General features: G+C 48.4%; 1 protein-coding gene across 4 annotated transcripts in view; it reads left to right on the top strand.

Annotated features, from left to right (window-relative positions):
• Positions 1 to 284: 284 nt before the first annotated feature.
• Positions 285 to 13978, top strand: part of ATP2A3 (ATPase sarcoplasmic/endoplasmic reticulum Ca2+ transporting 3) — a 56489-nt gene continuing 42795 nt past the window's right edge. For all 4 annotated transcript variants that reach the window (XM_041399564.1, XM_041399561.1, XM_041399563.1 and 1 more), the window contains exon 1: positions 285 to 515. In XM_041399564.1, the coding sequence (XP_041255498.1) occupies positions 398 to 515 (118 nt within the window). In that variant the 5' untranslated portion in view covers positions 285 to 397. The remainder of the gene's footprint in view (positions 516 to 13978) is intronic.

Below are 13978 nucleotides of genomic sequence, written 5' to 3'. Positions count from 1 at the left end.
TTCCTCAAACATGGATGCTCTGCCTTGTGTGTGGGGATGAGGAGAACTGAGGAGTGTGAAGTGTGGGATGTCCCAGGGACACAATGAGGCTGGTGCTCAGGTTTTACCAGAGAGGAGGTCCCTTGGATCCTTTCTCTGTCTCCCTGCAGTGACAATTTACATCCCACGTTTCCAAACACAAAGGCAGCCCAGTACAGCTGCCTCTCTCTGGACACAGTGCAGGCGGCGGGGGCCGGGGGGGAGGGGGGGAGCGGAGCGGGGAGCGGAGCGGGGCGGTGCCGGGGCGGTGCCGGGGCGGGCCCGGTGCCGGGGCGGGCGGAGAGGTGCCGAGGCATCGCCGTGCGAGCGGCGCCCCGTGTGCCTCCTGCGCCCCCGGCCAGCACCCCCGGGCCGGGGCATGGAGGCGGCGCACAGCATCCCCGTGCTCGACGTGCTCCGCCGCTTCGGGGTCAGCGAGAGCTGCGGGCTCAGCCCGGAGCAGGTCCGCCGCAACCGGGAGAAGTACGGCCCCAATGGTCAGTGCGGCGCGACGGGATCGCCGTGGGATGCGGGGCGGGGGTGGGATGGGGCAGCGCTGTCGGGACACCGGCATCCAGCCCGGGACCCTCCATCGGCACCCTCCCGACCGGCACCGGGACCGGGATGGGGATGTGGACTGGGATCCCCCCCCAAGCGGGATGGGAATGTGGACCGGGATCCCCCCAGCGGGATGGGGATGTGACCGGGATCGTCCCCGCCGGGATGGGGATGTGACCGGGATCCCCCCAGCGGGATGGGGATGTGGACCGGGATCCCCCCCCCAGCGGGATGGGGATGTGGACCGGGATCCCCTCAGCGGGATGGGGATGTGGATCGGGATCCCCCCCAGCGGGATGGGGATGTGGACCGGGATCCTCCCCGCCGGTACCGGAAGGGTCCGGGGTGCTGCCATGGGTCCCCCCGGAGCATCCTCCCGGCCCCGGCTGTGCGGAGGATCGGTGGGGATGTGCCGCGGGACACCTGTTGATCAGGGCAATATTTATCGGCTTTAATTAAAGGCTAATTCCTGCGGGTTCGGGCGGCCAGGAACGTCGGCAATTAGCGGGGTGTTAATTCCGCTGGCGGAGCGACAGAAAGCGGGGAGGGACAGCGATATCTCGTTACCAGGAAGGAAAGAGGGGAAGCTCTCATTGCCCGCGGGTGACAGAGGGAACCCCAAAACAGCCGTGAGAGGCATCCTGGGGGGGATTCGCTCGCCCCTACCGCAGCCCTGGCTGCGGGTACTGCTGGGGCAGGGGGCGGTGGTGGGGACACCGTCCGTGTCCCGGCCCTGCCGGTGTCACACTGACCCGGGGGACCCTCTGCGGGCCGCTGGGCATCTTCACAGGACTGAGAAGGGGAATTTGTAAACGTGTGTTTTGAAAGTGTTCCGTGTGCCCCAGACACTGGCTGGGGTGTCTGGACCTCCCCGGGTGATTTTAGGGGGGCTTTGTTCATGCTGTGACCGAGGTGGGTCGTGAACTCTGCATAGGAAGCAGGAGGGGTTAGGGTGGTTTGCTCCAGTGCTTTGGAACACTGAGTCCCTTCTCAAACTTCTGCAAGGAGATCAGTGTGTAAACTCTCTCCTGGACTGGAGCTTGTTGCATCTGCTTTTTGCTTGATCCTCATGGATGAGGCTGAGGGAAGCCTGAGTAGATGCTGGCAGGATTGCTGTCTGTATTTCAGTTTTTTGGGAGGGCTGCATTTCTGTTTGTTAGGTGGGATAAGAGGGCTGTGACTCCTCCAGCCCTGTGAGCAGCTGTCCTGTGCTGAGCTGTGCTCAGGGCCCCCCATCCCACCAGTGCTCCCTGTCCCAGGCAGCTTCAGCTCCATTCCTGGGCCAGCATGGTCAGGGCTGCACCTGGGAGCTCTTGCCATGGAGCATCACAACTGCTCCTGTTAGGCTTGATTTTGGAGAGGGGCAGCTGGGGACCTGTCTGCTTAACTGGGAGGAGCCCCTCTGCTCTGGGGGCTGAAGGCAAAATTCATCCTTAACGCAAAATACATCCTTATCAAACAGGCGGCTGGTCTGATTTCAGGGTATAACTGCAGCCAGTTTCTGTGCCATGCCCTGGCCCCACAGGAGCATGAGGGGAGGTGTGTGCTGTGCAGCAGGGTGCCACCGATGGGCATCACCACTGTGGGGCTCCTGGTGGCTTTGTCCCTCTGCTGTTTGCCCAAGTGAATCATCATCACTGAGTCAGGCACGTTGGCTGCTCAGTGGCACCGGGCTCTGCCTTGACAAAGGGAGCTCAAAGCTGTGACGTAGGTGCAGAGCAAAGGGTTAGTGGTGGCAATTAGTTTGCCTTTAATTTTTTTTCTTTCTGCTTCCTCCTCTTGCAAGCAGTGGCTCTGTGCTCTCCTCACTTGGCAGTTTTGTTTCCCATGCTCTCCAGCACTAGGTTTCTCACGGGCTCTTGTTCACAGGAGCTGCTGACTTTGGGGTGTCCTGTGTCTTTCACCTTCCAAGCACAGCTCTGCAGCTCCTGTACTGCACAGCTCGCTGTGATGTGCCTGAATGTTGAGAGCAGTGATGTGGGCAGTTCAACCCTCAGTGAAATGTGGTCCAAGGTTTTTAAGAATTTGGAACTTCTGCAATTTCTGAACAGTATTTATATTTCTCTCATGGTGCAAATGAGACATAGTTTACAACAACTTAAAACCATGCAGATAGGGACCTGTGTGGTTTTCTTGGTTTAAAACCTTAGTTTTAAGCAAAAAGTGGGGGTTTTTTCCAGCATGGTGAGAACTTGCAGGTTGTGTTGTGGCAGCAGGCACCTTGGCTGTGCTGGGTGACCCTTGAGTGTCCTGTTTGGGAGAGCTGCTTGGGGTGAGGGTGCCACAAGGGAGCAGCTTGGGACAACGAGCTGGGCTTGGAGATGGGCTGTGTTCAACTGCATTTCAGTTTAGGTTTAAATTAAACTCTAGCAGCAGAAGTGTGGGGCAGTTTGGTGACTCGTTTGAGCTCGCACAGAAGGGGAAGAAAAATCTTGTGAGGCTCGAAGTGCAGAGCCGGCCTTAAGCTCCAGCTACTTTCATTTTCGCACCCTCCTGTCTCACATTCATTCATTTCCTTCTAATCTTGAACTCCAAACTGCCAGTGTGGTCGTGAATCACAATCTAAAATACATCATCTTTCTGAAAAACTGCCTCCTGACATGCTTCAGAGAGCTGCTGGCTGCTGCTTTTTTATTGCATTTAAAAAAATACGAGCTGCAACGAGCTCTGACGTTAAGTGAGAAGCAGCCATCATTGGTGTGACTGATATAAAATTATTTTATTTTTGGGGGGCGGTGTTCTTTTGGAGCTTAAAATTGTTTTTTCAGATCCAGGGCTCACAAACACATTTGCAGGAGGAAGCAGAGAGCAATACTGATTATGTGGTATCTCCAGCTCATGGCTGGGGAGCCAAGCAGTGTGGTACAGATTACTGGAGTGGAAGAAGATATTTCTCCATCAGGAAGAGCTTGTGTTCTCGTTTCAGCTCTGTCATCAGTGCTGTCAGCATGGCCTTTCATGTGCCAAGGAAACTGGAGAAGCCACAGAACACTTAGGTCTCACCATGGCAATTCTGAATCTCCCAAGTCAATTTAAATTAATAAATGCTTTGGATGTGTCACATGTGCCTGGCAGGTGCTTCCCTATACCTCATCCCATCCACCAGCTCCAAGCTCCACAGGTTGTTTTTAGACCACAAAACTTTAAAAAAACCCCAAACAAACAAAAACCAAATGCACATCTGTTATTTTATAACAGACTGAGCAGGAGGGTACGGGCATTCACCCTTCCTAAATGTAAAATCAGGAGCACAATTTCCCTTGAAATTATTTGATTTTTGCCAGGGAACCACAGATGTAAACAGGAGTTGGTTTGTGGACAGACAAGTGATTTTTCTGTTTTAAATATAGCTCTGATTTATCTCTTCTAAATGGATTTCTGAGTGTAAATGAGCATACATTTCAGGCAGGATATTGCTGGCATTAATGTGTATGCATAATTTTATTTGCTCCATCGGTAACCTAAATGGGCTGTGAATGTCAGCAGAGTCAAACTCCAGGCTTCAGCATAGGGGTGCTTATCTCATCTTGTGTTTCATCTCCTCTGACTCTGAAGCAGAAGCCCTGCTGTGGTTGGAAACTCAGCTGGGCAGGACCATCCTGCCCATCCACCCTCCTTGGGGCTCACCCATCCTCTTCTTTCCTGCCCTGCTCTGGGGGTGACCTCGCCGTGGTACCCCACGCTCTGCAGATCCCATGCCTTGCTGCAGGTGCAATGTAGCTGTGTCTAAGTGTTATTCAAGCCAGCTTCAGCTCAAAGCCCACCAGCAAATTTGCTTGTTTTTCCCACCACACCTCCCTGTGTCTCTGCAAGCCTCACTCAGGATCCCCAAATCTTTATGTGTATTTTCCTACGTGTGTGCTGAGCCTGCCTGGGCTCCCGGGAGGAGGAGACATCCCCGAGCCCAAATCCAGCCTGGGCTGTGCTGCTCCTCTCCTCAAACCCACCAAGGCTCGTTCTCAAGGCACGAGCACACATCTGAGCCCCTGTTTTGCTAGAAACACCACAGGTACATGTTTTATTTGCACCCTTTTCCCGGGATGTGTGTGTGCATCCGTCGGCACACGCGTGTGTCTGCGCGTACTCCGCCTTCGGCGCGGGGCTTGACGTTGAATTAGCTGCTGGCGGTTGCTAACGAGCCAAGGTTATGCTCCAGCTCTCTCTTGACAATAATAAAAAGCAAAAAAAAAAGAAATAAAATTTCTATTTCATGCTGAAGTATTTGAGGTGGCAGCAAGAAGAGGAAAAGCAGCATTTTCTGACTCATCAAACTCTGCGCTCTGTTCCTCTGTGCATCGCCCACCTTTCCCACCCCCGAAACACACGCTGAACAGTCTGATTCATAAACATGCTACGGGTTGGGATTTTTTTTTTTTCTCCTCCTCCAAATCCTTTCCCTGAGGAGACATGCTGAGGCATTCAAACCTTGTGAGTGCCTTCAAATTTGGGGAGAGACTACACAAAGTTTTCGTAATTGACGGGGAAACTTGGGATTTTCATCTCTGTGCCATCCTCTGAGGTTACCTGCATTCACACCTACCTTTAAAAAACACTGTGAATCAAGAGCAAGGCTCAGAAAAACTGACGTCTGCTGTCTAAATACTACAGGAACCAGGGAAAGAAGGTTTGCAGGGCCATAAGACACAGAAACTCTGCTGTGGGAGAAGGGATTGTGCCTGCAGGTCTTGTGTTTACCCCTGGGGTTGGTCTGCCTTGTGGCACAAGTGTTATTTCATGAATATTTTTATTTCATTGCTGGTTTTAAAGCTGAGGGTGGTAGAGCTGGTGCTACAAAACACTGATTTAAGAGGAGCTGGATGCACTGTGGATGCCCAGATGCTGGCCTGGGATGTGGTGCTTCCAGTAAGGGGCTGGAACGTGTCCTCCAAAAACACCATTTGCAGCAAAATACCCCCCTTCTCCCAGGGTAATCCTTTTCCCCAGTAATTCAGGTGTCTCTTTTGAAGTCCCTACTCCAGCCAGGAGTTTATGGCCTCCTAGTTTATGGCCATACTTGCCATCATCACAAAGTCACATCTCTGCTCTTTGCCATTTCAGCACCATTGATCTTCCTGCATGTTTTAAGCCTTCTCTTACCTCCAGATCTGGTTTGAAGTGTTCCATTTCTGTGGTCATCTCCTCCCAGGGTAAATCCGTGAAAAATCCTATTGATATTTATTTTGCAAGTAGGTTTCCCTTTCTAAAGCTTCCCTCAAACCCATTTTTCTTGAGTAAAAAGCCTCACTCTGTGCCTGCTGTTGCTATTGCTTTCTTCCTCCCAAGGAGAATTTTAATTTTTGAGAAGCATCCAAGCTGCTGCCTTTTCACTCTGCTTTTGATCTGCTCCTGCAGAAGGGATGGTGAGAGAACAGGAGGCTCCTGGCTGTGGGTTGGCTCTGTCCTGGCACAGCCATAGCCCAGGTGATGCTTCTGGCATGGACCCCATGGCACATCCCTGAAGAGGGGCTGGGGTGCAAATGCTGGCACAAAGCAGGGCTGAGCAAGGCTCTGGGCTGAGCAAGGGAGACTTCAAGTGACTTAAAGCAGGTGGTTGCTGTTTCTGGTGGTGGCAGCTGCCCTGTGCAGCTCTCAAGACCACGGCTGATCCTCTCTGCACAAAACCTCCCCAGAGAGCAGCGTTGCTGTGATCTGCATCAGGGATCTGAACTGGCCACCAAAGGGCATCAGGAGCCTCACAGGGCTGCTGGCAGCCCCGAGGTGTTTCTGTTTTCACAGTCCTGCAAAATGAGGTGGTTTGATGCTTTTTTGTGTGCTCAAACCTCTGGAGGAGCCAGCTTTGATTTTTCTCCCACACACAGCGCTTGCAGAGTCAGTTGGGATGCTGATACCCCTCCAAAATATTGTTGGGAGGTTTTTAGGGTTGTTTTTTGTAAGCTATGAGCCAGATGCTGAGTGTTTGCATCCTGTGCCTTTTTCCCAGCTGGTGCTGCCACACTCCTGGGGAAGGGGCTCTTCCCTGTGAGGCATTGCTGAGGCTGGACCAGCCTCAAAACCCTTCTCTTGGTCCATCGAGCTCACCTGGGGGCCAGTGGATGCTCCATCCCTGTTAATGTTTTCAGGACTGTTGAAAGAAGGACTGAGAAGTTAAGAGCAACACCTGGGCTGTATTCCATGGGGGATTAGGGCATTAAAAGCAAAATAACAAACCTCTTTGGGCAGGTAATGCTGGACTTGTGGGTGCTGGCATTGCACAAGGGTGCTCTAGAATTCCTGCTCACTATTTTCGATGGCAGACCATCAGGGCACTGAGGCAGCAGTGCTCCCTGCCCAGCCCCTTGCTTCTCTCTGCTGATCAGGAACAGTGGAGCTGCAGACATGAGGCTGTTTTCTCCTGGGCTGGCTGCTGGGATGTGGGTTAGGGCAGTAAAGGGCTGGAAAAGGGGAGGAGAGGCACTGGGAGTGGGATGTGGACCAGGAGCTGAGCAGGGTGATGTTTTCTGGCACTGCTGGCCCTCATGGTCTCAGTTACAAGGTAAAAATACATGATTATCAGAAGAATGTTGGGTTTTTCTGCTTGCTTTTTAAATATTTTTTTCCTTTTTTTTTTTTTTTTTTTCTTTTCACCCTCCTTTTTTTCCCTTCCTCTGGTTCTCATGTACCACACATGGATGACCTCCCATGGCATCTCAGCTGTGGTGAAGGATGCAGGCAGCCCCTCCTGCTCAGCTGGAGCACCTTGGGCAGGAGAAACAGCTGATGCTGAGGGTACTGGGATGGGTGGGAGGGATGGATGGAGGAGAAGGGGCCTGTGGCCACTCTGGGTGGCAGCAGGACAGAGCTGTCTGGGGCTTCAGTCCAACCCAGTGCAATATTAACAGGATGAAAACTCAGAAAGCACCAATCCCACAGCCTGTTTATTATTCTGCACATGATAATTTTTGGGGTGGTATTGTTACTCATGATCTTTTTTTTTTTTTGGTATTTCAGTGTTGGTAGCACTGGAAGTAGAAAGTATATCAATAACCTGTATTTAAAAAAAAAATCCCCAGTGCTCAGTGGAGCTGCTGTTAGTACCAGTTACCTCGCTGGAAAACAGGTAGCAGAGATCTGGGCTGGAAGTGTAGAAATGTTGAAAAAACTGGAGCCAAACAGCAGCAGAGAAAATTGTGGTTACTCCAGTATTTCCATGACGTGAGCGTGCACCGGAGGCTGCTCCGTGGGCGGTTAACCCCTGGTGGGCAGGGCTGCAGGGCTGCAGTGCTGCCTGCCAGGACACAGCTGCACAGCAGGCTCCTAATTCCACCAGGATTCATGCTGATGGTCCTCTCCATGCCTGGCCTCAGTCGAGACAGTCATCTCCCAAAAGAAGGGTCACATCTGAGTCCATTGAGATGCTGAATTAATCCTTGCCAGCGATTAACCTCGTGTCTCTAACAAGCATTTGCTGGTTGGCCGTGGGAACCTCCCGGTTTTTGAGGTTTGGCTGCTCGTTATCACTCTATAAAAACCTTTTCTCTTTCTCACCCGCAGAGGTGGCGAGCCTGAGGTCAGGCTGTGGTTTGGTGGTGATCCCATCTGCCCGTGTGCTGCCTGGTCCAACACATCCCTGGACACTCGGGACATGTGGTGGCATCCGTTTGTGACCTGGGATGGCTGAAAGCTGAAGTGTTGTAGCTCTTGTTAAAGTCCAAATCTATAGTCCTAAACCTGTGTGACTGCTCTGATTATCAAAATCCTCCTAAAATGTAAATGCTCAGCAGTCTGCTGGATGTGCTGATGCAGGTCCTGGCTTTGTACCCTCTGGTCCTACCTGAACCCACTTGAGATTATATATACACTTATATATCCCATTTGAGATTTTACATACATGTTCTTCATTTGAGATTGTATATGTGTGTCCCATTTGATACTACTCATGTGCTCCATTTGAGAGTAACATATGTCCAATCTGAGATTTTTATATCTATACATATATATATATATCTCCTGTTTGAGATTTTATATATGTATGTCGTTTCCCATTTGGGATTGTATATATATGTGTTTTATTTAATAACCAACTAATGTCACTTATTAACCCACTGATACTATATATATATTATATATATAGTATATATATTTTTGAAGATGTATATATATACACATATATATAATATATATACAATATATATTATATATTTTTATATATGTATATTATATATACAGTATATATATACACAGTATATATACACATACATGTTTAATATATATATACACATGTATATATCTATGTATATATATGCAGTATATATAATATATATGCAGTATATATATTATATATTTATATATATGCATATATACATACACATATATAATATATACAGTACATATAGTATGTATTTTATACATATGTACATATACATACATATATAAAATATATATACAGTATATCTATACACACACAGTACACAGTATATATGTATATCTATACACAGTATATATATGCTAGATATATGAATATATACATACATATATATAATATATATACAATATATATTATATATTTTTATATATGTATATTATATATACAGTATATATATACACAGTATATATACACATACATGTTTAATATATATATACACATGTATATATCTATGTATATATATGTGTATATATGTATATGCACATATGTATAATATATATAGTGTATATATAGTATATATTTTTATATGTATATATATATGCATACATTTTATATATATATACACACATGTGTATATATATGTGTATATATATGTATATATGTTTGTATATATCTCTGTGTGTGTATATATGTGTATATATATATATGCATGCATGTAGGTATATATACACATATATAAAAAAATCCCCCCCCCCCCCCACAAACATGTGCAAGTAACTATGGGACACCTTTGAACCAAGAGCCCTTTATGGGGGGAGACCCAAGCAGCGGCGATAAAAGCCGTCTGTCCGTGTGGGAGCCGCAGCTCCCTGCAGCCGGGGGAAGGCACCCGAGGCGGGGCAGCCCGGGCTGGGCAGGTCCCGCTCCCGTCCGAGGTGCGATGCTTCGGGGAGGAAATCCGCTCCTTGCTCTTGCGTGTCCCCTGTGCCCCTGGGTTCCTGCCCGCGGTATTTTTGCTTCGGGTGTTTCCTGCTATTTAAGCAGCCGTGTGTTTGAAAGCGGGGGGAGGCGGGGAAGGGATGCGAGTGACTCCGGGCTGGGCTGGGCAGCGCTGGCTGCTCTGTGTCCCTAAAAGCGCTCCGGTCACCCGCGGGTCCGCAAAGCCATCAGCTGTGCCGGGGCTGCCTGGGAAAGCTGTTCCCTGTGTGGCACCAGTCCCCACAGCTGCTCCGTGTGCTCCTGGGGTAATGAATGGCCAAAACGCATTTCTTCCTTTGTTTTGTTTTGGTTTTTTTTTTTTTTTTTTTTTTTTTCACCCTTGTGTTTCTGGAGAAACCCCCTGGAACGCTTGCAGAGCTGTCCTCAGAGCAAATGCAAGGCTCCGGGTTTTTTGTGTTGGATGTGTGCTTTATTATACAGGGTGGGTTTTAAAATAGTTATAATTAATAATTATAATAATAATTTGGGGTTTGTTTGTTTTGTTTTTTATCTTTCTTTTTCTGGTTTGGAACAGTTTTCCTTGCATGGCTTGGTGATAAAAATCAGTTGTTTTTTGGGAAGGCTGTGTGGGTGGGGGAGATTCTCTCCTGTTTCCTTCACCAAGGGGAGTGAAAGCTCAGAGATGCTCCAAGAGGGGCTGGGCTGGGCTGAGCTGAGCTGGGCTGGGCTGGGCTGAGCTGAGCTAAACTAAGCTGACCTGAACTGAACTGAACTGGGCTGGGCTGAGCTGAGCTAAACTGATCTGAACTGAGCTGGGCTGAGCTGAGCTGGGCTGAGCTGAGCTGAGCTGAGCTGAACAGAGCTAAGCTGAGCCGAGATGAGCTGAGCTGGGCTGAGCTGAACAGAGCTGAGCTGAGCCGAGCTGAGCTGAGCTGGGCTGAGCTGAGCGGTGCTCCTGGGCTCCGCCGTGCCCCAATCCCCGGGGATCCAGCGCAGCTGGAGCTTGCCCAGCAGGAACCGAGCCGAGGTCGGGGTACCCCTCCCCTCACCTCACCTGCCTGTCTGCACTTTCCTTTTTCCATTCTGCAACCTCCCAAGTCAACAGAAGGGCTAAATTAGGGAACCTGTGGGGAGTGAGTGGAAAAGTAAAAATGGAAAAGGCTGGCTCAGCAGTGCAGGCGGGAGAGGGGAAGTGATGGAGCTCTGTTCCTGGTCCGTCACAGAGGGTTCCCTTCGGGTCATCCTTGGGGTGTTCTTTGGGGTTTTGCAGTTTTTCTGGGCTTTTCCACGCTTTGAGAGCCAGAGATCTTCTGTGCTCCTCTCCGGAGGGGATTCCTGCAGTGACCCGGGAGAAGGGGCTGCTCTGCAGTGCTGGCTCAGACCCACTCAGGGATTCCTCTTCTGTTTATAAAGCCTAATTCAAATTATTTTTCCCTCTTCCACACAAATATATTTAATTTCCCTGTATTTATATATATATATGTATGTATATGTAAAAGATTGTATCATTATGCACAAATATATGTTGGTATCATGTATGTGTACATATATGTGTAATATTTCATCTTGACAGTCACATACACAGATATTATGTATATTTGAAAGGCAATTATGAAAAAAACCTAGAAGGGACTCATATATCCAGGGATCTCCAAGTATCTTATTCCAGGAAAGGAACTTCTTCAACTACACAGAAATGTGTGATCCTCAGAGAGTTCATTCATGAAAAGCATTAATTGTCCAACTTGCCCCTTTTTCCCATCCAGAAAAACAGATCCTTTCTATCCTACAGAAATTTTTTTCTTGTGATATAATCCAAACTAAGGGCCGGGTAGACTTCATTTTCCATGAAAACCCATCCAAGAGGATTGCTGAAAATAGACTGTTCTGAGAACAGATACCAGAAAAAGCAAAGGGAGGGGTGGAGGCAGGTCATCTGGGGCAAGGAGTTCTGCAAAATAAATTAATGATTGATAATCTCAGTTTGAGTTAAAAGCAGCTCGTTAGCACCCATGTGGATTAAGGGATACATCACCCTGCAGATACCCTGGATGTATTTTATCTGATTTTATTTATCATGGGAGATGGGTTGGGATAGGATGCCATGTTCAAACTTTGATATTCCCCATGGGTTTGCCATGACAGAAACATTTCCTCCAGAAAACAAACAAATGGAAAAAAGACTCCAACCCAACTCCCTCCAGACCACAGCACATCAAGGATGGAGTTGAATCCATTCAGCCTCGAGCTTGGGGCAGGGAACATTTCCACCTCAGTATTCACAGTCTGGGTGTTCATGATCCATGAATGCACACTTTGTGCTCTGGGGCTTGGCTGCAGGCAGCAGCAGGATTGATTAAAACATGGATTAAAAGAAAGCAATTAAAACAAACATCAGCTTTTGGAGGGGTCAGGGTGAGCAGGTTCCCCATCTTGGCAGGGAAGGGGAAATGATGCAGTTTGGATTTAAAAGCAATATCCTGTAGTTCTTCTTGTTTGGTTTTTTTTTTTTTTTTCCCTTTTTAAAATTGACACTTCAGGTTTGGGCCTCTGTTTCAGTAACTTTAGTTACATTTGTAATGTAATCTATTATTTCTGTTTCTTACTTATTTTTATTATTTATTGGTTTATTTTCCAAGACATACAAATGTGGTATCCTTAATGGTTGCTTACAGCCTCATGGAAGTGGCTTGTCTCAGTGTAAAGGGATATTGGAGCTGGTCCTTGGGGAGGCAGTTTTGCTGCTCCCCCATGGAGCACAGCAGCATTTGCTGTGTTCTGAGCAGCATCTCTCCTCCAGAATCAAATACATCCCTTTGGAAAAATGCATACTCTCATTTTCTTACCTGGAGTCTTTTTAGTTCAAATACTTTTCTGAAAAATAGGATTTTTCTTAAATCCTTTGGGATTTTTAGAAAAAAAAATTCCCAAACACGGTCCCACCTTGTTATTTCCCAATTCCTGCAGAATTCAGCTGAACGGCTCAGCACAATTTTGGTTCCTCCCCTGGAGTGTTTGAATCTTCCTGGTGCTGGGCACTCTGTGAGCTGACCTGGCAGCAGGAGCATCACTGGGGCTCCTGGCACTGCCACCTCTGCAGGGTTTCCTAAACTGCTGCCCAGCACTGCCTGGAAAATGTTGTTGGGCTTTCTCACTGGGTGTTGGAGCTGCTGCAAGTGGCCAAAGTTTGTTCAGTGTGCCTGGAGGGGCACAGATCCCCCCTGCACTGCCTGGCTGGGGCTCTCTGATCACTCTGCTGGGTCTGGGGGCAGCTGAGCATCTCAGGGATGTGGGGAGCAGCCAAGGGCTGCAGCAGTGCCCAGAACAATGAGACAATATTACTGGACAAAAATTCCCTATTTACTTAACACTTAGCTGAAGAATTAGGTTCAGGGTGATAAATGAGGAAATAAAATTATATTTCTAGGGTGGAAGAAGAGAATATATTGAGGTTGCAGCATGTCCCTTGGTTGGGTAATGTCCCTTGTGGTAATTTTGGCAGAAGGTTCCCAGGTGAGCCACAGTCACTCCCTTGCCTTTCCCTGCAGTTATGGAAAGGGTCTGCTTGAAGCAGAGGTAGGAAGAAGCAAAAAATACCCAACATGACCCCAAAATTAAAAAACTTCATGGAACCTTTAGCTTTATTTTCTTCAAGCTCCTGTAGTGGTTGTGGAGTTTTGGGTTTGTTTTCTTCTTTTTCCAAAACCGTTACTATTTAAATGCAGATTTTTAGCTTTTCCACCCGGGAGCCGGAGCTGGAAATTCTTTCCACTGCGTTGGTGCAGGAGGGAACAAACTGCTGCTTTTAGTTTGCTCAAATAATCCATCCCTGGCTGGAGCCACGGGTTTCCTCCTTCCCCCTCCCTCCCACTCCCAGAGCGATCCCGGGATCTGCTGCGGGTGCTGATGGGGACAGTGCTGAGGGGACATGGCTTCAAGTCCCATTTCCCTAAGGATTTTCCTTTAAATGTCTCCAAGACTTTATTCTTGCAAACACCATGTGGGCACTGGAGGGGCAAGCCCAGGTGGCAGCTTCATTTTTCAGAGCAAAATGAGCAAAATCTTTTGTCCTCATTTTCCTGGCATTAAGGAAGAGAGGTGGGATATCGGCAGGGAATCAATTTGTTTTTCACTGGCATGGGAGGAAGATGCTCAGGGCTGGGCAGGGTCTATGGTCCTGTGCCAGGACCCCCTGAACTGCAGTGAGGGGAAGTTTGTGCTGCCCAGCATTTTGGGGATGAGCCATTTCCAGGAATAAAGGAAGGGAAGTTTAAAGTGGGGTGGGTGAGGCTTTCCTTATTTATTTCACACTGCCTCTTGGACCGTTGGTCAGATGCCACACTCCCTCCTCCATTCCTGTTGCCCTGTCCCTGGACAGTG

Source organism: Onychostruthus taczanowskii, unplaced genomic scaffold (genome assembly GCF_017590055.1).
Source record: "Onychostruthus taczanowskii isolate IOZ18803 unplaced genomic scaffold, ASM1759005v1 scaffold165, whole genome shotgun sequence".
Taxonomy (NCBI): Eukaryota; Metazoa; Chordata; class Aves; order Passeriformes; family Passeridae; genus Onychostruthus; species Onychostruthus taczanowskii.
Note: the sequence above shows the minus strand (reverse complement) of the source record. Positions and strands in the feature narration are given on the sequence as shown.